At 41.0% G+C, this 21,380-nt stretch overlaps 2 protein-coding genes across 2 annotated transcripts; both read left to right on the forward strand.

Moving 5' to 3' along the window:
- The first annotated feature begins 1,386 nt into the window (after nt 1-1,386).
- LOC117457008 (extracellular calcium-sensing receptor-like) lies at nt 1,387-10,565 on the forward strand. Its single transcript, XM_034096879.1, has 8 exons — nt 1,387-1,430; nt 1,888-2,182; nt 2,270-2,559; nt 2,809-3,104; nt 4,381-4,586; nt 4,720-4,941; nt 9,464-9,587; nt 9,664-10,565. The coding sequence occupies exons 1-8, from the start codon at nt 1,402-1,404 to the stop codon at nt 10,563-10,565; spliced, it is 2,364 nt and encodes a 787-aa protein (XP_033952770.1). The 5' UTR covers nt 1,387-1,401.
- A 4,635-nt stretch (nt 10,566-15,200) lies between these two features.
- LOC117457009 (extracellular calcium-sensing receptor-like) lies at nt 15,201-20,139 on the forward strand. Its single transcript, XM_034096880.1, has 8 exons — nt 15,201-15,379; nt 15,841-16,135; nt 16,223-16,512; nt 16,757-17,052; nt 18,186-18,391; nt 18,511-18,732; nt 19,038-19,161; nt 19,238-20,139. The coding sequence occupies exons 1-8, from the start codon at nt 15,273-15,275 to the stop codon at nt 20,137-20,139; spliced, it is 2,442 nt and encodes an 813-aa protein (XP_033952771.1). The 5' UTR covers nt 15,201-15,272.
- Nucleotides 20,140-21,380: the final 1,241 nt, after the last annotated feature.

The following is a 21,380-nucleotide window of genomic DNA, read 5'->3' on the forward strand; positions in this document are numbered from 1 at the left end:
GTTTTTATGAACAGTTCTTGATATGTTCATGAACAATTCTTGCAATGTTCTTGGTTGAAAACTGAATATCCCAACACACTCACTGAAAACTCCATTTCATGAATTGTTCATGAACCTGCCTAAAACCATATTCCATGAATTGTTCATGAACCATTCCAGCACAGGAGTTTCATGAGTAGTTCATGAACTGCCCTAGTGCCATTTAATGTTCATGGCACTTTCATGAACAGTTCATCAACTTTGTTATGAGCCGTTTATGAGCTGTTCATGAATATGGTTTACTAATATTTCATGAACATTTCATGACAAGTTCATGAACAGTTCACTATCATCTCACTGGGGTAGTGAGACATCTCACTACATGTTACTCTGAGTCCTGGGGTTACGTAAGTAACCTATAGTTTCCATTGTTCTGAATGAGAGATAAACCTCTTACATGTGAACGTGTTGTTTAAGAACCGTAACAGATATCGGTGAAATTTCAAAGCATGAAGCATCTCAAGGACCTTGAGTATCTGAAGTGTGCTTTTTGTGTACTTTCGGGTCAATAATGTGGCCTTTTTGGCAGATTAACTAAAGGTGTGCGGCTGCTGCTGTGAGGAAATATCAGCCTGAAATTACAATGGGCTTTAATGGAGACATTTTGAAAGTTGTTGTCACTTCATGCTCTCAAGAGGCATTTTGTTTAATTATTTTTGCCAAATAATTTGTCATTTTTCAAGCTACGAGATGTAGAATAGCCATCGATTCCTGACCGAGCAGAAGGTTTTGATGTTTGAACAGAGTTTCTGCGATATGGAATGTGGGAGAAGAAGAGGGCCAAAATAACAAGCGGAATAATAAAGAATTTTGTGCGTACTGTAGAAGAACAGATAGTTGGAATGCTGTTAGATTAGGGTATTTGGGCATTCATCCAAACAGCATGACTTTGTCAATGATGATTATTTGAATAAAAGTTACATATAAAATACAGAATAAAATAAATACATCTTGTCAGCGCTGGGCATGGGCATGCTCTCTCTCTAATAGTAAAGTGACGTATGGTAGAAGGAGGGAAGCATCTGAAAAACGTTATAAACCAGTGAGAACACACAGTACAGTTTGCCCACTTGGTGACAGTTGATGATGGAGATGTCTCTTATTGGTCTGATACTGTCTATAGGTTTATGTGAGCTGAAGTCAGTTCTTGTTCTGAATAGTTTTGGGGATGCTGTGAAACAAGCGGCTGGGCTTACAGGGGACAGGATTGCTGCTATGCTTAGCACTAATACTTCATCTGTGACATGTAAACTACAAGGTACCACTCGTCAACCTGCATTCTCTCTGGATGGTGACTATGTTATTGGGGGTGTTTTCTCCATACACTCCAACTTGCACACAGTGAAGCATAACTACACCACCATGCCCGAGTCACTAAGCTGTGCAGGGAGGTTAGTACATGGAAATGTTGGCTAGAATGTGGGCATATACAGTATATTGATGTGTATATTGTGAATTTGTGTTGCAATGTACTGTGTTGTATGTACAAACTTAAAAAATAATAATCATTTATAAATCTTTCAGTTTTTTACATAATGTGGATTTATTTTTTCTATTTCATAAAAGGCAATAGTTTAACTGGTATACATACTTAACCATTCGTTGAATGGAGAGATGTTAAAGTTAGGATTTATTGAACCATTGAATCAATTCAGCAAAGTTATTGTGAAAATTGGACATATTAATATCTAATCATGTGTTTTTGACGGATGACATTCCCATAAAGCCTACAGAGATGCTATTCATTATTATCCAGACCATATATTTGAATTTCAGTCATCTTGTAGCCTATCACAAATTATTTTTTAAATCTTAAAGTTTAACATTAACACCAATGTCTTTGTGCAGCATCAACTCCCGTGGACTGCGCTTCTCACGTGCAATGGTCTTCGCCATCGAGCAGATTAACAACAGCACGGAGCTGCTTCCGGGGATCAAGCTTGGTTATGAGATCTATGACTCATGTGCCTCGGTGTCCGTGGCGGTGCATGTTGCATTTCAGCTTTCTGGAGGACTGGACCCGGTGTTTAACACCGGCGACAAATGCTCAGAGTCTGGTATGGTGATGGGTGTTGTTGGTGCGTCTGCGTCCACGTCTTCCATCAGTATGTCGCGCATCATCGGGCCCTTCAACATACCTCAAGTAAATATTAAGAATATATTGCAAACTGTGTTTGAGTCCATTACTTGTTTTGCCTCCGTCCCGTTAAATAACTGTTGTTTTCTTTAGGTGAGCCACTTTGCCACGTGTGCATGCCTGTCTGATAAGCAGCAGTACCCAAGTTTCTTCAGAACAATCCCGAGTGATCAATTCCAGGCTGACGCGCTGGCCAAGCTGGTAAAACACTTTGGCTGGACTTGGATAGGTGCTGTCCGGTCGGATTCTGACTATGGCAACAATGGCATGGCATCTTTCCTGCATGCAGCACGTAAAGAGGGGATCTGTGTGGAATACTCCGAGTCTTTCTATCGGACCCACCCACGTAGCCGGATCCAGAGAGTAGCTGACGTTATCCGCAGGTTTCTATATCACTGATTCTCCTTTAGTTCCTTGTGCTGACACTGACCTTCTGCACAGAAAAAACAAAACAAGTTCTAAAAGTGATGGAACATGTTTTTATTACAACAGGAAATGTGCCAATATATCTGTTGCTCATATCTTATGTTTGTTTTGTCTTCATACTTACAGTATGACTTGTAATGTATAAAATACAATTATACTCATATATTATAACTATTGTTTTTATATGTCATTGAATGTCCCTCCAGGTCAACGGCCAAGGTTGTTGTGGCATTTACTTCCATCGGAGATATGAGTATTCTGCTGGAGGAGCTGTCACGCAAGCCTTCTCCACCTCACCAGTGGATAGGTAGTGAGTCCTGGGTAACCGACCGAGACATGCTGAAGTTCAGATTCCTTGCTGGAGCCATTGGATTTGGCATTGAAAAATCTGTCATCCCAGGTCTGAGGGACTTCCTGCTGGATCTCTCTCCGTCTAAAGTGGCTGAATCCCCATTGCTTACCATGTTCTGGGAGGAAGCATTCAACTGCAGGCTGGTAAAAAGTGAGAAAGTTGTGCCAATTTTAAACATACATGACACTCACGGTAGTGTCTTGATTGTGTTCGTTTTTTAATTTTCTGTCAAAGTGAAGCTCCCTGAATGTATCAGCCTGTTAAAGACCAAACCCCAGATTTGGACTGAAAGGGAAATCTAATATTTGTAATGAAATACATGAGGCGGACATAAGGTGCATCTCGGTGAATGATCTCACAATGTGATTTTCAGGTCATGTTTATTAACAATGCTGTCTAATATATTGTAAACAACATGCATGTACATTATTCTACTTAGGCTATTATACAGTGATTCTATACTGTTTATTTGTTTAGTTGAAAGCTATTTATTCCTCAATGCACAACAATTTAGGGAAAGTCTCCCTTTAAAAATGGTCATAACATAAATGCGTAAAAAAATAGTGGCTGACTCCCCATTGCTCACCATGTTCTGGGAGGAAGCATTCAACTGCAGGCTGGTAGAAAGTGAGAAAGTTGTGCCAATTTTAAACATTCACAGTAATGTCTTGATTGTGTTGCCCAAAATGATCAGCCTCTTAAAGACAAAACCCTGTTTGCTAATCCTGCTTATCTAAAACATATAGTGCAGAGTTAAAATATATGTAAAATAAAACACATATAAAATGTGCAATATATTTGTTGACAGGTTTTCAGTAAATGTAAAATAAAGAAGATGAACTGTAAACAGGGATGTAGTAAATGTATGCTTTATGAGAAGTAATATATACACGGTATATGTACATACATAATGTAGATGAGTTAAAGAGTAAGTACAAGAATTTAAATATAAAGTGACAGTATAAAAGTCCTGACTTCAAGAGTTCAGCAGTCTTATTGCGAGTTGAATCAAGCTGTGTCGGCCTGTTAGTGTGTTACCGTCTACCAGACAGCAGAGGGCAGAACGTTTATTTCTAGCGTGATAAGGGTTTCTGATGATCCTGTACTGCTGGTTCTAGTGTCCATCATGCATCATTATAACAGGGCAAGTCAGTATTAAATACAAGGAATACATGTTTTGCCTAATTCAATTGTAAGTATTTGTCCGATGACTCATTTGTGTAAATGTGAGCTGCTGACATTTGAAAATATATAAATAACGTAAAAAACAGACATGTCGGCTTCCGTGAAATTTGATGTAAAGTAAGAATAAATCTTTTTTTTTTTGCAATGCTTGTTTGGCAGGTTAAATAACACAATACAAAGATAACAATTAATGAATGTAATCGTCATGGCTAAAAACATCCCTCTGTCTCTGTGTTTTTAGGTGAAGCCACAGACAGGAGTGTGTGTGATGGAACTGAAGATATAAAGACGCTCCAGAGCTCATACACTGACACATCTCAACTTCGAGTCACTAACATGGCGTACAAGGCTGTCTATGCAATAGCGCATGCCATTCATAACGCAGTGTGTCAGAAAACAGATTCTACTACACAGTGTGATAAGTTCACTAAGCTAGAGGCCCAAGAGGTCAGTACAAATAATGTTTTGAACTCCCCAATGTTTTTTTCAGCTGCACGTCTCTTTTATACATTTGAATGCTCATTTTATTTTTAAATGATCTCTTTTTTCCCTTCACTATCTTCCTTTACTTCATCCCTAGGTTCTTAATCAGCTGAAAAAAGTAAATTTTTCCCAAAATGGTTATGATGTGTCATTTGATGCCAACGGGGATCCTGTGGCCACATATGAGCTGGTAAACTGGCAGAGAAATGAGAGTGGCAGCATTGAGTTGGTGACTGTGGGGCAATACGATTCATCACTGCCGGTGGGCCAGGAGTTCCTTATCAACAGGAACCTCACCTGGGTGGAGGGTGGCACACAGGTGAGGAGCCCCAAAGCAATAGTTTAACATATTACATTTTCATATTGTTATTGTTATGACCCGGCTCAAAAGGCCACAACAAAGAGGAGACACACCATGTCGATGGTTAGCAAAATATGTTTATTTAGGACAAACAAATCAAATCAAAAACAGTAAAGTATGACGTGTGGATGTCAGTGGTATCAGTAATGTAAATGCAGGGTGAGGATTGTTGGACATGTATGTGTGTGAGAGTGTTGAAGTGCACAAAGTAAAACAACTGAAGAAACTCATAATACACACTCAACAAAAACGGGGTGCCTGCAGGGAGAAGCAGAGAGAGCACAGAGAGGAGCATAGAGGCTTTAAATAGCTGTAGGGCACCGGACCCAGGTGCCCTGAGTTACTGCAATCAGTGCAATCACCAATCACCACAGCACAGACAGGACAGCCACCTCCTCTCTACTGATGAACCCACAGGGGCATCACAGCCCCCCCTTAAGACGGGGCCCCAAAGGGATCTGGCTCTACAGATGCCAACGGCCTGGAAACCACCACAGGCAGTGGCACACCCGCCCACACAGCACTACCAGCAAGATCGTTGCCCAAAATCATCTATACCCCATCAAGTGGCAACACGGGACGCACGCCGATGGACACAACTCCCTGTACCGGCTCACAATCCAGCACTACTGTATGACGTCACACAGGAATCAAGCCCATCTCCATGCCCCTCATCAGCACAAAATCCCAAGTCTCTGTCTGACGAAAAAGGCAACACTGACTCAACAATAAATGAGTATCTAGGTGCCGTGTCACGCAACACCTTAATCGGAACATACTTGTCACTACCGACCAGTGACGTGCGGTGAGGTTCATGGCTGGTGAGGCACTGACTCTTTCAGAGTCAGATTTACAAATATTATATGTTGACCTTAATCGAAATATTCGGTATTTTTTAGTCTGATGCTTCGATTCATTTTAAACGGACCGTTCAACAAAAGGATACCCAAAATCTAAATATTGGATTGTTCTTTCTTAGTAAGATCCCATTTTCATTACAATTGTGGTCTTACCTTGACTTGAAGATGAAGTCCATGCTATCCTTCTCGACAACAATCTCTATTACTTCTTTGTAAAAGTCCTCCTTATCTTCCTCTAGTTTCAAAAGTCTAGTTTGTTGTTTGCGTCTACCGTCTCTGCGTAGAATAACAGTAGCAACAAGAACCTGTGGGCTCACTTGTGCCCCCTTCAGTGCGGCAGAGGTTATGGCTGCCTCCCCTGGTGCTTTGTTCATTGCCGTTGTATGATGAGACCAGCGAGCCTAAATATAATATATATATATGTGAAATAAGTTATTTAGAGACTATGGATGGCGAGGATAAATGTAATAAAGGGATCTACAAACATTACATTGGTGACATAAAGTGAGATGGTGCAGGCATGCGCTTAGGGCCCGTTTTCCAGCCAGTTTATGTGGGGTGACGAATTCTGAGGTGAGGCAGAGCTCATCTGTGCCTCAACTCACCCCACAGTAACTGGCTTGAGCGCGCTCACAAAATAAGTGCCCGCGTTAAATTAGTGCCCGCGCTCCAGCCAGTTACTGTGGGCTTACGAGAGGCAGAGCTTGTCCCTGCCTCACTTCTCACACCCGTAGTTGTAGCGGAGCTCGGCAAATTTGCTGATTTTGACTATAAAAAAAGCGATTGGAATCATACATAAAGCACATTTACAACACAGATCAGTGGAGACATTTTATTATTATTACTATTTAGTTTTTCTTTAGTTGTTTTTCCGTTACATTGGAGTATGACAGGTGAGGCTCTGCCTCCCCTGACTGCACGTCGCTGCTACCGACCATTGATACAACGGCTTCCGTTATGAACGGCTCAAAAACAGAACTCACATCCAAGTCGGCACAAACCAGCTTCTTATCAGGCACCATGCCCGATCCTACACCCTGTGGCTTTTTAACCAAAACGGCCGAACAACACATGGCTGGAGCATGTGATGAAGAACGAGGCTTCCCCTCAGGTTCCAGCAACGGACTGCTCCTTCCAATGACCCTCTTCTCGGCAATAATGACATTGGCCCACTCTGGTGCCCTCGGATCGCCCCGGACCTGCAAATCTACGGGAGGAGCCTGGTGAAAACTTTGCACCACCGCGAGTATAGCCACCATCTTCTCCACGTCTCCAATCACCCCTAGACCACTTCTCTGTAAAACTGCCCTTATGTGTCAACACAAAATCGTCCGCTAGTTCAGCAGCTCTAAGCGCGGTGGAAGGTTTCTGCTCATTTACATAAGTGGCCACACGCTGAGGGATAACATCTTTAAATTGTTCCAATACAATGAGTTCACAAAGACCGTCAAAACTGGCAACTTTTGCTGCCGCGCACCACCGCTGAAAATGAGAAGTCAAATCACGGATAAACTCCACATGTGTCTGCTTATCCCCCTTGACCCAACTTCTGAACTTTTGACGATACACTTCAGGAACCAGTTCGTATGATTTTAACACTGCTGATTTTAACACTGCTGATTTTACTCTAGCATAGTCCAAAGCATTTTCGCCACAAACAGCTGAATAGGCCTCCTGTACTCACCCAGTGAGTACACACTGAAGTAACAGCACTCTGTCCGAATCTGACCAGTTGCTTGCCTCTGCTATACATTCAAATAGAGTAAAAAAAATGTCAGGGTCACGCTCATTAAACTTTGGCACTAACCGCAAGTAAGAAATAATATCGCCACTACCTGATGCCGACCTATCAGAACCATCCTCCACCGGAGCAAGCTTGCCCTCTCCAATCAGCCGTAATCTAGCATATTCCACCTCACATTTAATCTTTTCCACCTCCAGCACCTTCACCTTCTCCACCTCTAAACGCTTCTCTACTTCCTGCTGCTGACCCCTCAACTTCTCCTGCTCCAACCTCAACTGCAACTTCTCCTGCTCCAACCTCAACTCCAACCCCTCCTGATTAAACTGCATGGCCAAAAGCTACTTTTGCTGCTCGAGCGTCAAACCAGCTGTCTGAACCACTACCGGCACGACCCCTGCCGCACCAGACTCACTCTTCTGCAACACCCCCTGCTCAAACAAAGACGACAGCTTTAATCTCATGTTTCCGCTTGCTCCCTAAAACAGCAATTTCATAATGCTCTGCTATTTCGACCGACTGCGCCTTTTGGCAATCATCTAAGAAACACACTGAGGGCGCATCCACAAACGGCGACAAAGAAGCCATAATATATTGTCTATACCCAATCAGAAAGCAAAGTATTAAACTGTCAACACGCATGGGCAAAAGACAAAACCCAACAGAGAATTTTCCCCCTAACTGCCTAACCAAACTCGTACTAATCTCACCTAGTCTCCATGTGGCTTGCGGCGGGTAATTACGCACTGGAACCCGGCGGAGTTATGGAGCGACCTGCACGCAGGTAACACCAAGAAATCACGCGGATGTGCCCCCGAGACAGCTGTCTGAAAACAGCTGACACTAACCACATTGCCACAACACTATGAAAAAAACAAACCGATACAACCCAAGGGGAAACGCCACTTAAGCCTAGCGGGGAAAACTCTTTACAAAAGCGTAACAAGCAGCAACATATTACCTTCTGATTGGCACACAAAACCTGACGACACTAAAGCATCCTGAAACCCAAAAAACATGATGTGTCGCCCAAATAGCAGCGCCAAGCCAGCACACAGCTGGACCACATCAACTAATCAGCTGCTCAAATGACGCCATGGGCTCTGAGCACTACACAACATTTCTAGAAATAACCCATCGGACGAGCCCCCATTTTTTATGACCCGGCTCAAAAGGCCACAACAAAGAGGAGACACACCATGTCGATGGTTAACAAAATATGTTTATTTAGGACAAACAAATCAAATCAAAAACAGTAAAGTATGAGGTGTGGATGTCAGTGGTATCAATAATGTAAATGCAGGGTGACGATTGTATTGACATGTATGTGTGTGAGAGTGTTGAAGTGCACAAAGTAAAACAACTGAAGAAACTCATAATATACTCAACAAAACCGGGGTGCCTGCAGGGAGGAGCAGAGAGGCTTTAAATAGCTGCAGGGCACCAGACCCAGGTGCCCTGAGTTACTGCAATCACTGCAATCACCACAGCACAGACAGGACAGCCACCTCCTCTCTACTGATGAACCCACAGGGGCATCACAATATCATCTTAAAGGGTATAGAGTCTTTAATTTTTATAAAGAGTTTAAGGTCTCTGATATTGTTTATTCTGACCATAAATATTACGAGGGTACCTCATACAAATTCCAATGTTACAAATAATAAGAGAGTATTTTTAGTATGAAAGTTACATTTATTATTTCAAATACACGTTTACTTACTTTTTATGGAGTGGAGAAAAGTGACACAATTAAAGGTGTTGTATAAAATACTTTTATCTAGATAAGATAATCACTTTCAGACAGCTATAATTTTAGCTATAATTTTAGCTTCAGAGCACACTTGTCTACATGTGAGTTCATTTGTATATGTGACAGGTGCCTGTGTCAATGTGCACTGACAGCTGTCCTTCAGGAACTCGTAAAGTGCTTCAGAAAGGAAAACCCATCTGCTGTTATGACTGTACACCGTGTCCCGAGGGAGAGATTAGCAATGCTACAGGTATTTGTTTTTCTAATGTATGTCTACAACATAAAATATAAATTCCAACTGCTTAAAGCTCTTTTCTTTTTTTCAGATTCCTTTGATTGTTTCCCTTGCCCCAAGGAATTCTGGCCTAATGCAGAGAGAGATATGTGTCTTATCAAACCTGTAGAGTTTCTTTCCTTCAACGAGCCCCTTGGAATCGTCTTGGCTGCTTTTTCAATCGGTGGTGCCTGTCTCACCATTATAACAGCGGCTGTGTTCTATCGTCACAGGAGCTCACCAATTGTCAGGGCCAACAACTCTGAGCTGAGCTTCTTGCTGCTCTTCTCCCTGACTCTATGTTTCTTATGTTCATTAACGTTCATTGGAGCACCCTCAGAGTTGTCCTGCATGCTGCACCACACAGCGTTTGGGATCACATTCGTCCTCTGCATGTCTTGTGTTCTTGGAAAAACTATAGTAGTTCTGACGGCCTTCAAAGCTACACTACCAGGTAGTAATTTGATTAAATGGTTTGGGCCTTCACAGCAAAGATTGACTGTAGTGTCTTTCACGTGTATTCAAGTTTTGATATGTACTATTTGGTTAGTTCTTAGTCCCCCCTTTCCAATGAAAAACCTTACGACATACAAGGAGAGAATCATCCTGGAGTGTGCATTAGGATCAGCTTTGGGGTTCTGGGCTGTACTTGGGTATATAGGCTTACTAGCTGTCTTTTGCTTTGTGTTAGCTGTCCTAGCTCGGACACTACCTAATAACTTTAATGAAGCCAAGCTTATCACATTCAGCATGTTGATATTCTGTGCAGTCTGGATCACATTTATCCCAGCATATGTCAGCTCTCCTGGAAAATATACTGTGGCTGTGGAGATATTTGCCATTCTGGCCTCCAGTTTTGGACTAATTACGTGTATATTCGCTCCAAAATGTTTTATTATTTTATTTAAGCCAGAGAAAAACACCAAGAAACATTTAATGAGCAGGGGTTTGTAAAAAATGTAGATGGCTTTATAAAGCTTATACTGTGCACATTGAAATATGCTTTCATTATTGATTTAAATATTCATATTGGAGTTTCTTTTATGCTCACTATTTTACTAATTGTAATATAATTTTGTGAATTTAATAATAATACCCTATTTTACAATACATTTTGATCAGTTACTGAAAAAATAAAATAAAGTGAATAATTAAAGTCAACATTCAGACCATGTGTGGTACTTGATAAACATTTCCAAAAAAAATATGAAATTAATTTCATTTCAAACCTTTATTTATACAGATGAAACCCATTGAGATCATTGATCTCTTTTTCAAGGGAGACCTGCTCAAGTAGTTCCACATGAAACATAAAAACATAAATAGAACAACAAAAGGACATCATACAGCATCATTTACATAATTATCCACATAAACAGGTACCAATAGCTTCCGATTGACTAGCATCCAACCGAGCTTTAAAAACATTTAGTGGCACCAGATTGTTCAGTTTCCATTTAATTTGCAGACTATTCCAAGACAGAGGAGCTGCGCATCTAAAAGCTGTCTTCCCTAAGACAGTCCTAGCAGTTGGCACATTTAATAAAACCACAGCATTCGATCTCAGGCAGTAGCCACTTACAATTTTCCGTGAGATCAGGGAGCAGATATAAGAAATAAATAAGAAATACTGCATAATCGTAAGAAAAGCTGGCTGAATTGCTATAACATTATTGCCAAAGAGGAAAATACAACATCCCATAGTCCACAAATCCTTCAACAAGTTCTTAAAATGTGTTTTGAATATTCTTATTATTATATTTCAAATATAACAATTTTCATAGATTGCATCTTTTGGGACACATAAGCATACGCACCATGCGTATGCTTATAAAAATGCACATTACCTTTACAATATGATGTAGCCACCCGTAGGTGGTAGGTCTGGGTTTGTTTGGTCTAAAATAAATCTGATGTTACTGAATCATCTGAGACTTAAAAGGCAACAATTAAAAATAAAATGCAATTGTTCAAATGGAATTTCATTAAAGGTGGGCTAGGTAAGTTTCAGAAACCGGCTCGAGATACACTTTTTGTTATATTCCATGGAATGCTCTCAACATCCAGATAGCAATGAATATCTTAAGTGCTTTGACAAAAAATCCATACAAAAATGTCATCTGTGGAAGCCGTAATACTGTAAAAAGCACGACTGCCGCCCTGTCTGTCAGCCTTCCATCTCGTGCACGCACAAATGTATCTCTTGCCCTCATTGGGCGTGCCGTAATTGGGCATGCATTGCGCGTTCATGTGTGTTGGAGGAGGTGCTCTGTAAGGAAGTCTGAAGGAAGGGGCGGATTCTTTTCGGCTGTGTACTTTCAAATGTTAGTGCACTCGAGCCGGTTTCTGAAACTTACCTACCCCACCTTTAATGTATATTCTCAAAAGTAACCTGGAATTGTTCCAGTCTTAGTAATAGACACTTAAAAACCTTTGAATACTATTGTTTGAAATTCATTAAATAATTAATCACTTTATTAGTCAATCTCCAAACACATTTCACACGAGTCGTCCGTAGTCTTCACCTATGCAATTGTTTTTCGTTGTGATTGATTAAACCAAATATGTTTACCGCTGGGTCACCAGACCCTCCTTTCACCCACACACTGACCTCCTTTTCCCCTCTCTCTCCAAGTGAGGTTCTTACCCTCATTACCTCTGCCCGCCCTACCACCTGTCCTCTGGACCCTATCCCTTCAAACCTCCTTCAGACTATCGCTCCTGATATTCTACCATTTCTCACCCATTTCATCAACACTTCTCTAACTTCTGGTCACTTTCCAAACAGTCTCAAGGAGGCAAGAGTAAACCCTCTCCTAAAGAAACCCACTCTCAACCCGTCTGATGTTATAAACTACAGGCCTGTCTCTCTCCTCCCGTTCCTGTCTAAAACACTTGAACGCGCTGTCTTTAAACAACTCTCCTGTTATTTCCATCAGAACAACCTTCTCGATCCGCACCAGTCTGGTTTCAAGGCAGGTCACTCCACAGAAACCCTCCTTGCTGTCATTGAGGAACTGCACACGGCTAAAGCAGCCTCCCTCTCCTCTGTCATCATCCTTTTGGACCTGCCTGCTGCATTCAAGACGGTGAATCATCAGATCCTCCTTCGCACTCTCCAAGAACTTGGAGTTTCAGGCTCTGCACTTTCCCTCATCACCTCATACCTCAAAGACCGCACCTACAGGGTTACTTGGAGAGGGTCCGAGTCCGACCCTTGTCAATTAACTACAGGGGTCCCTCAGGGCTCTGTTCTTGGTCCCCTCCTCTTCTCCTTGTACACAAACTCGCTCGGATCTGTCATTAGCCCGCATGGTTTTTCATACCACTGCTACGCTAACGACACCCAATTAATTCTGTCCTTTCCCCGCTCAGAGACCCAGGTCGTCGCACGCATCTCTGCTTGCTGACATCTCTCAGTGGATGTCTGCTCACCACCTCAAGCTCAACCTTGACAAGACTGAACTGCTTTTCCTTCCGGGAAAAGATTGTCCTACTCTTGACCTAACAATCAACATCAGCACCTCTGTTGTTTCCCCGACTCAGACTGCAAGGAATCTGGGTGTGATCCTAGATAACAAACTGTCCTTCACTGCAAACATAGCTGCTACAACCCGCTGCTGCAGATACACGCTTTACAACATCAGGAGAATACGTCCCCAGCTGACCCAGAAAGCGACGCAGGTTCTGGTCCAGACTCTCGTCATCTCACGCCTAGACTACTGCAACTCCCTCCTGGCTGGTCTACCTGCATGTGCCATCCGACCTCTGCAGCTCATCCAGAATGCAGCGTCTCGTCTGGTCTTCAACCTTCCTAAATTCTCCCACACCACGTCGCTCCTCCGCTCCCTTCACTGGCTTCCGGTAACTGCTAGAATCCACTTCAAGACAATGGTACTTGCGTACCATGCTGCGAATGGATCTGGCCCTTCCTACATCCAGGACATGATTAAACCGTACACCCCAGCACGTTCACTCCGCTCTGCATCAACCAAACAGCTCGCTGCACCCTCGCTGCGAAGGGGACCCAAGTTCCCATCAGCAAAAACACGTGGGTTTGCTATCCTGGCTCCAAAATGGTGGAATGAGCTCCCCATTGACATCAGGACAGCAGATAGCTTGCACATCTTCCGGCGCAGACTGAAAACTCATCTCTTTCGACTCCACTTTGAGCGATAGAACTATTAACAAAGCACTTATATACTAATAAAGGACTGGCTTACCTAAAGCCAGTTGAGTAGCACTTGAAATGTTTTTGCTCTATGAAACCTGATGTACTTATATGATTCTGTTTTCTTCAATGTTGTATTTTGTTGGTCGAACGCACTTATTGTAAGTCGCTTTGGATAAAAGCGTCAGCTAAATGCAATGTAATGTAATGTAATGTATTGGCCTTGGGGTCAGTATGTACACTACAATTTGTCCTTGCCTCCTGCCTGGCTGCTTATTTGTTCCTTATTTAGCCTGGATTTTCCAGTTATTGTTAATGTTCCCAAAAGTGCGATAGGAAGTAAAGAACTATATTAAGAGAGAGGTGTGTCGAATTAAGGAGAGACTATAGCAGATAAACAAAGGAGTTTGGGAATACTGTAGATCAAGTGAGAGGTGTTGCATCTATCTTACCTCAGTGTGTGAAACTGGCGGACAGTGAGCCTTTGGCACTGCAGTCGGGAGGGGATGTTGTGATTGGAGGGCTGTTCCCTCTGCATTTTGTGGCTTCTAAGCCGCAGAACAGCTACCACAGCAAACCCCAGCTCACACCTAGTGGGTAAGTTTGAGGATACTGATGATATCTTATACAGGCATCTGTTGATGATTTTGGTTACAAATCAGACTCTAAAAACAATTATTTGTCCTTGTTCAGGCCTGTTTTAGGTAAGACAACCTCTGTTAAAGGGGCAAGTTATGAAGACTATAAATGTGCTGCTGAAAAGCCTTCACTGGTTCAGAGGATCAGCACAGCACAACAAACAGCATTTTTCTGAAACCACTAAGCAATAGTCACAAGAATCATAGCCAATATTTTAGCTTTTAAAAAAACAAAACCATAGAGCTTAAAAAGATGGGGAACAATGAGCAAATAACTAACAAAACAAGATTATTTCTAATCATCCACCCACCTCCTTTTCTGAAAATCTGATCCTAGAAAAACATAAAACATGTACAGTATATTGGCCATTTAAGGACATGTCTGGCTTTTCAGGGCAAGTTCTGATGTGATGGCTTTAGATTAGGCTATTTGGGCATCCATCCAAACAGCATGACTTTGTCAATTATGATTATTTGAAGGAAAGTTACATATAAAATATGAAATAAAATAAATACATCTTGTCAGCGCTGGGCATGGGCATGCTCTTTCTCTAATAGCAAAGTGACGTATGGTAGAAGGAGTTGAGCGTCTGAAAAACATTATAAACCAGTGAGAACACACAGTACAGTTTGCCCACTTGGCGACAGTTGATGATGGAGATGTCTCTTATTGGTCTGATACTGTCTATAGGTTTATGTGAGCTGAAGTCAGTTCTTGTTCTGACTAGTTTTGGGGATGGTGTGAAACAAGCAGCTGGGCTTACAGGGGACAGGACTGCTGCTTTGCTTAGCACTAATGCTTCATCTGTGATATGTAAGCTACAAGGTACCACTCATCAACCTGCATTCTCTATGGACGGTGACTATGTCATTGGGGGTGTTTTCTCCATACACTATTACATGCACGTTGTGAAGCATAACTACACCACCATCCCCGAGCCAATAAGCTGCGCAGGGAGGTTAGTACAGGGAGATTTTGGCTAGAATGTGGGCATATACAGTATATTGATGTGTATATTGCGAATTTGTGTTGGAATGTACTGTGTTGTATGTAAAAACTCTAAAAATAATAATCATTTATAAATATTTTTGTTTTTTACATGATGTGGATTTTTTTTTCTATTTCATAAAAGACAATAGTTTAACTGATGTATACATACTTAACCATTTGTTGAATGGAGAAATGTGAAACTTATGATTTATTGGACCATTGCATCAATTCATCAAAGTTATTGTGAATATTAGATATATATCTAATCATGTGTTTGGGTTTTTGACAGATGCAATTCCCATAAAGCCTACAGAGATGCTATTAGTTATTATCCAGACCATATCTTTGAATTTCAGTCATCTTGTAGTCTATCACGTATTATTTTTAAAATCTTAAAGTTTTAACATTAACACCGATGTCTGTGTGCAGCATCAACTCCCGTGGACTGCGCTTCTCACGTGCAATGGTCTTCGCCATCGAGCAGATTAACAACAGCACGGAGCTGCTTCCGGGCATCAAGCTTGGTTATGAGATCTATGACTCATGTGACTCGGTGTCCGTAGCGGTGCATGTTGCATTTCAGCTTTCAGGGGGACTAGACCCGGTGTTTAACACCGGCGACAAATGCTCAAAGTCTGGTATGGTGATGGGCATTGTTGGTGCGTCTGGGTCCACGTCTACCATCAGTATGTTGCGCATCATCGGGCCCTTCAACATACCTCAAGTAAATATTAAGAATTAATTGCAAACTGTGTTTGAGTCCATTACTTGTTTTGTCTCTGTCCCGTTAAATACCTGTTGTTTTCTTTAGGTGAGCCACTTTGCCACATGTGCATGCCTGTCTGATAAGCAGCAGTACCCAAGTTTCTTCAGAACAATCCCGAGTGATCAATTCCAGGCTGACGCGCTGGCCAAGCTGGTAAAGCACTTTGGCTGGACTTGGATAGGTGCTGTCCGGTCGGATTCTGACTATGGCAACAATGGCATGGCGTCTTTCCTGCATGCAGCACGTAAAGAGGGGATCTGTGTGGAATACTCCGAGTCTTTCTCTCGGACCCACCCACGTAGCCGGATCCAGAGAGTAGCTGATGTTATCCGCAGGTTTCTATATCAATGATTCTCCTTTAGTTCCCTGTGCTGACACTGACCTTCTGCACAGAAAAACCAAAACAAGTTCTAAAAGTGATGGAACATGTTTTTATTACAACAGGAAATGTGCCAATATATCTGTTTATCATCTCTCATGTTTTGTTTTTCTTCATACTTATGATAATATTGTTATAAAAGACAATATTAGTCTTATATTATAACTATTGTTTTTATATGTCATTGAATGTCCTTCCAGGTCAACGGCTAAGGTTGTTGTGGCATTTATTCCCACTGGAGATATGAGAATTCTGCTGGAGGAGCTGTCACGCAAGCCTTCTCCACCTCGCCAGTGGATAGGTAGTGAGGCCTGGGTAACCGACCGAGACATGCTGAGGTTCAGCTTCCTTGCTGGAGCCATCGGATTTGGCATTGAAAAATCTGTCATCCCAGGTCTGAAGGACTTCTTGCTGGATCTCTCTCCCTCTAAAGTGGCTGACTCCACATTGCTTACCATGTTCTGGGAGGAAGCATTCAACTGCAGGCTTGTAAAAAGTGAGAAAGTTGTGCCAATTTTAAACATATATGATACTCACGGTAGTGTCTTGATTGTGTTAGTTTTTTTTCATTTTCTGTCTAAGTGAAGCTCCCTGAATTGATCAGCCTGTTAAAAACTCCAGATTTTGACTGAAAGGAAAATCTAATATTTGTAATGAAATACATGAGGCGGACATAAGATAAATCTCGGTGAATGGTCTCACAATGTGATTTTCAGATCATGTTTATTTACAATGCTGTCTAATATATTGTAAATAACATACAGGTACATTATTCTACTTAGGCTATTATACATTGATTACAGACTTTTTATTTGTTTAGATGAAAGCTATTAGGGAAAGTCTCCCTTCAAAAATTGTCATAAAATAAATGCTGAAAAAAAGAATCGCGCTCTAGAATATGGTTATCCAAAACATATAGTGCAGAGTTAAAATATATGTAAAAAATATAAATATATAAATTGTGGAATATATTTGTTGACAGGTTACAGTCATTGTAAAATAAAGAAGATGAACTTTAAAAAGGAATGTAGTAAATGTATTTAGAATGTATGAGAAGTAATATATACACGGTATTACATGTTACTTGTTAGACGCTTTTATCCAAACCGACTTACATACGGTATATGTACAGACATAATGTAGGTGAGTTAAAGTACAAGTATTTAAATGTAGAGGGACAGTATCAAAGTCCTGACTTCAAGAGTTCAGCAGTCTTATTGTGTGTTGAATCAAGCTGTGTAGGCCTGTTAGTGTGTTACCGTCTACCAGACAGCAGAGGGCAGAATGTTTATTTCTAGTGTGATAAGGGTTTATGATGATCCTGTACTGCTGGTTCTAGTGTCCATCATGCATCATTATAACAGGGCAAGTCAGTATTAAATAAAAGGAATACATATTTTGCCTAATACAATAAGTATGTGTCTGATGACTGATTTGTGTAAATATGAGCTGCTAAAATAAACTAATAACGTAAAAAACAGATAGACATGTCCGCAAAACAGTGATTTGAAATGTGATGTAAATCCTGCAATGCTTGTTTGGCAGGTTAAATAACACAATACACACATAAGAATGAATGAATGTAATCATCATGGCTAAAAACATCTCCCTCTGTCTCTGTGATTTTAGGTGAAGCCACAGACAGGAGTGTGTGTGATGGAACTGAAGATATAAAGATGCTCCAGAGCTCATACACTGACACATCTCAACTTCGAATCACTAACATGGCGTACAAGGCTGTCTATGCAATAGCGCATGCCATTCATAACGCAGTGTGTCAGAAAACTGATTCTACTACACAGTGTGATAAGTTCACTAAGCTAGAGGCCAAAGAGGTCAGTAAAAATAATGATGTTATTTTAAGCTGCACGTCTATGTTATCAAATTAATGCCCTTTTAAATTTTAAATTATTTATTTTTTCACCTTCACTGTCTTCCTTTACTTCATCCCTAGGTTCTTAATCAGTTGAAAAATGTACATTTTTCCCAAAATGGTTATGATGTGTCCTTTGATGCCAACGGGGATCCTGTGGCCACATATGAGCTGGTAAACTGGCAAAGAAATGAGAGTGGCAGCATTGAGTTGGTGACTGTGGGGCAATACGATTCATCACTGCCGGTGGGCCAGGAGTTCCTTATCAACAGGAACCTCACCTGGGTGGAGGGTGGCACACAGGTGAGGAGCCCCAAAGCAATAGTTTAACATACTACATTTTCATATCATCTCAAAGGGTATGATGTCTCATACCTCGGTACCTCATTAAAATTCCAATGTTACGAATAATGAGAGAGTATTTTTAACATGACATTTACATTTTATTGTTTAAAATACATGTTTACTTACTTTTTTTTTAACTAAAGAGAAATGTAAAAGACACAAAGAAAAACATTGTGAAGAAAAAAACATGAATCTATCCTTTTATAATTTTAGCTTCAGAGCACACCTGTCTACATGTGAGTTAATTTGTATATATGTGACAGGTGCCTGTGTCAGTGTGCACTGACAGCTGTCCTTCAGGAACTCGTAAAGTGCTTCAGAAAGGAAAACCCATCTGCTGTTATGACTGTACACCGTGTCCGGAGGGAGAGATTAGCAATGCGACAGGTATTTGTTTTTCTAATGTATGTTTACAACATAAAATATAAATTCCAACTGCTTAAAGGTATTTTCTTTTTTTCAGATTCCTTTGATTGTTTCCCTTGCCCCAAGGAATTCTGGCCTAATGCAGAGAGAGATACATGTCTTCCCAAACCTGTAGAGTTTCTTTCCTTCAACGAGCCCCTTGGAATCGTCTTGGCTGCTTTTTCAATCGGTGGTGCCTGTCTCACCATTATAACAGCGGCTGTGTTCTATCGTCACAGGAGCTCACCAATTGTCAGGGCCAACAACTCTGAGCTGAGCTTCTTGCTGCTCTTCTCCCTGACTCTATGTTTCTTATGTTCAATAACGTTCATTGGAGCACCCTCGGAGTGGTCCTGCATGCTGCGCCACACAGCGTTTGGGAACACATTCGTCCTCTGCATGTCTTGTGTTCTTGGAAAAACTATAGTAGTTCTGACGGCCTTCAGAGCTACACTACCAGGTAGTAATTTGATGAAATGGTTTGGGCCTTCACAGCAAAGATTGACTGTAGTGTCTTTCACGTGTATTCAAGTTTTGATATGTACTATTTGGTTAGTTCTTAGTCCCCCCTTTCCAATGAAAAACCTTACGACATACAAGGAGAGAATTATCCTGGAGTGTGCATTAGGATCAGCTTTGGGGTTCTGGGCTGTACTTGGGTATATAGGCTTACTGGCTGTCTTTTGCTTTGTGTTAGCTGTCCTAGCTCGGAAACTACCTAATAACTTTAATGAAGCCAAGCTTATCACATTCAGCATGTTGATATTCTGTGCAGTCTGGATCACATTTATCCCAGCATATGTCAGCTCTCCTGGAAAATATACTGTGGCTGTGGAGATATTTGCCATTCTGGCCTCCAGTTTTGGACTAATTACCTGTATATTCGCACCAAAATGTTTTATTATTTTATTTAAGCCAGAGAAAAATACCAAGAAACATTTAATGAGCAGGGGTTTGTAAAAAATGTAGATGGCTTTATAAAGCCTATACTGTGCACATTCAAATATGCTTTCCTTGTTTGATTTAAATATTCAAATTGGAGTTTCTTTTATGCTCAATAATTTACAAATTGTAATATCATTTTATGAATTTACTAATAATACCCTATTTTACAATACATTTTGGTCAGTTGCTGAAAATATAAAATAAAGTTAATAAATAAAGTCAACATTCATGTGTGGTACTTGATTAACATTTCCACAAACATATGAAATACTGCATAATCGTAAGTAAAGCTGGCTGAATTGCTATAACATTATTGCCAAAGAGGATACAACAGCCCATAGTCCACAAATCCTTCAGCAAGTTCTTAAAATGAGTTTTGAATATTCTTATTATTATATTTAAAATATAACAATTTTCATAGATTGCATCTTTTGGGACACATATAGTAAGCATACGCACCAACAACTCCTCCAACTCATACGACCAAATAGGCCGATTGTTCAGGCCCTCATTATGACCAAATATGTTGTTTGTTCAAGCGCTTAATACGTCCTATAATTACGTTTTAAAGTGTTCGCCCTCTAGTACTCGTTGAATGAAAACGTTACAGATGGTCGTTTATTCACAAATAACCAGTGTTGGGACTAACGCGTTACAAACTAACAGTTACTGTAACGCAACTACCTTTTGCGGTAACTAATAACGTTACTAGTTACCTATTCCCATTCAGTAACGCCATTATAGTTACTGTGATTTAAATGGGTGCGTTACTGCGGTACATTATGTGATCCAACTGAACCGAATCTCCCTGCGGATATAATATAGGCCCATTCCCAAACCTCCCCCTACACCCTACCCCGTCGTTTGCGCGTTCACGCGGAGGATCCGCCATATTGAGGGCTGTTCCAAAGCAACGAGTGTGGAGGGGGAGTGGGCTATCAAGCCCTCAAACAGCGAGTCTGCAGCGGTGCTGACTTGAGACCGGTCTCTACCTGACCGCAGTCACGCTGTGTGTGTCCGTCAGGAAACACGCTGTTTACAAGTAGTTCCAGCAAACATCCACTGATAAATTACGATGTTAACAACCTCATGGATAACCTCATATGTTTTTTAGTCTATAAAAAGGTAAATGTGTGCATTTTATTATAAAGTTGTGTATATTTACAGACCGTTGCAAAAACTAAGAAGCTTATAAACATCAGGTTTAAAACTAAAAGAGCTTTGAAACACAATGAAAGATGTTTGGAGTTTTATTT

Source organism: Pseudochaenichthys georgianus, chromosome 13 (assembly GCF_902827115.2).
Source record: "Pseudochaenichthys georgianus chromosome 13, fPseGeo1.2, whole genome shotgun sequence".
Lineage (NCBI taxonomy): Eukaryota > Metazoa > Chordata > Actinopteri > Perciformes > Channichthyidae > Pseudochaenichthys > Pseudochaenichthys georgianus.

Bases quoted from the DNA above. Each gene is read 5' to 3' on its own strand.
- LOC117457008 (XM_034096879.1), top strand. From the start codon at position 1,402: ATGCCCGAGTCACTAAGCTGTGCAGGGAG. The intron at 1,431-1,887 runs GTTAGTACATGG...GTCTTTGTGCAG, and splicing joins TCACTAAGCTGTGCAGGGAG to CATCAACTCCCGTGGACTGC. The intron at 4,587-4,719 runs GTCAGTACAAAT...CTTCATCCCTAG, and splicing joins CTAAGCTAGAGGCCCAAGAG to GTTCTTAATCAGCTGAAAAA.
- LOC117457009 (XM_034096880.1), top strand. From the start codon at position 15,273: ATGGACGGTGACTATGTCATTGGGGGTGTTTTCTCCATACACTATTAC. The intron at 15,380-15,840 runs GTTAGTACAGGG...GTCTGTGTGCAG, and splicing joins CCAATAAGCTGCGCAGGGAG to CATCAACTCCCGTGGACTGC. The intron at 17,053-18,185 runs GTGAGAAAGTTG...CTGTGATTTTAG, and splicing joins CAACTGCAGGCTTGTAAAAA to GTGAAGCCACAGACAGGAGT.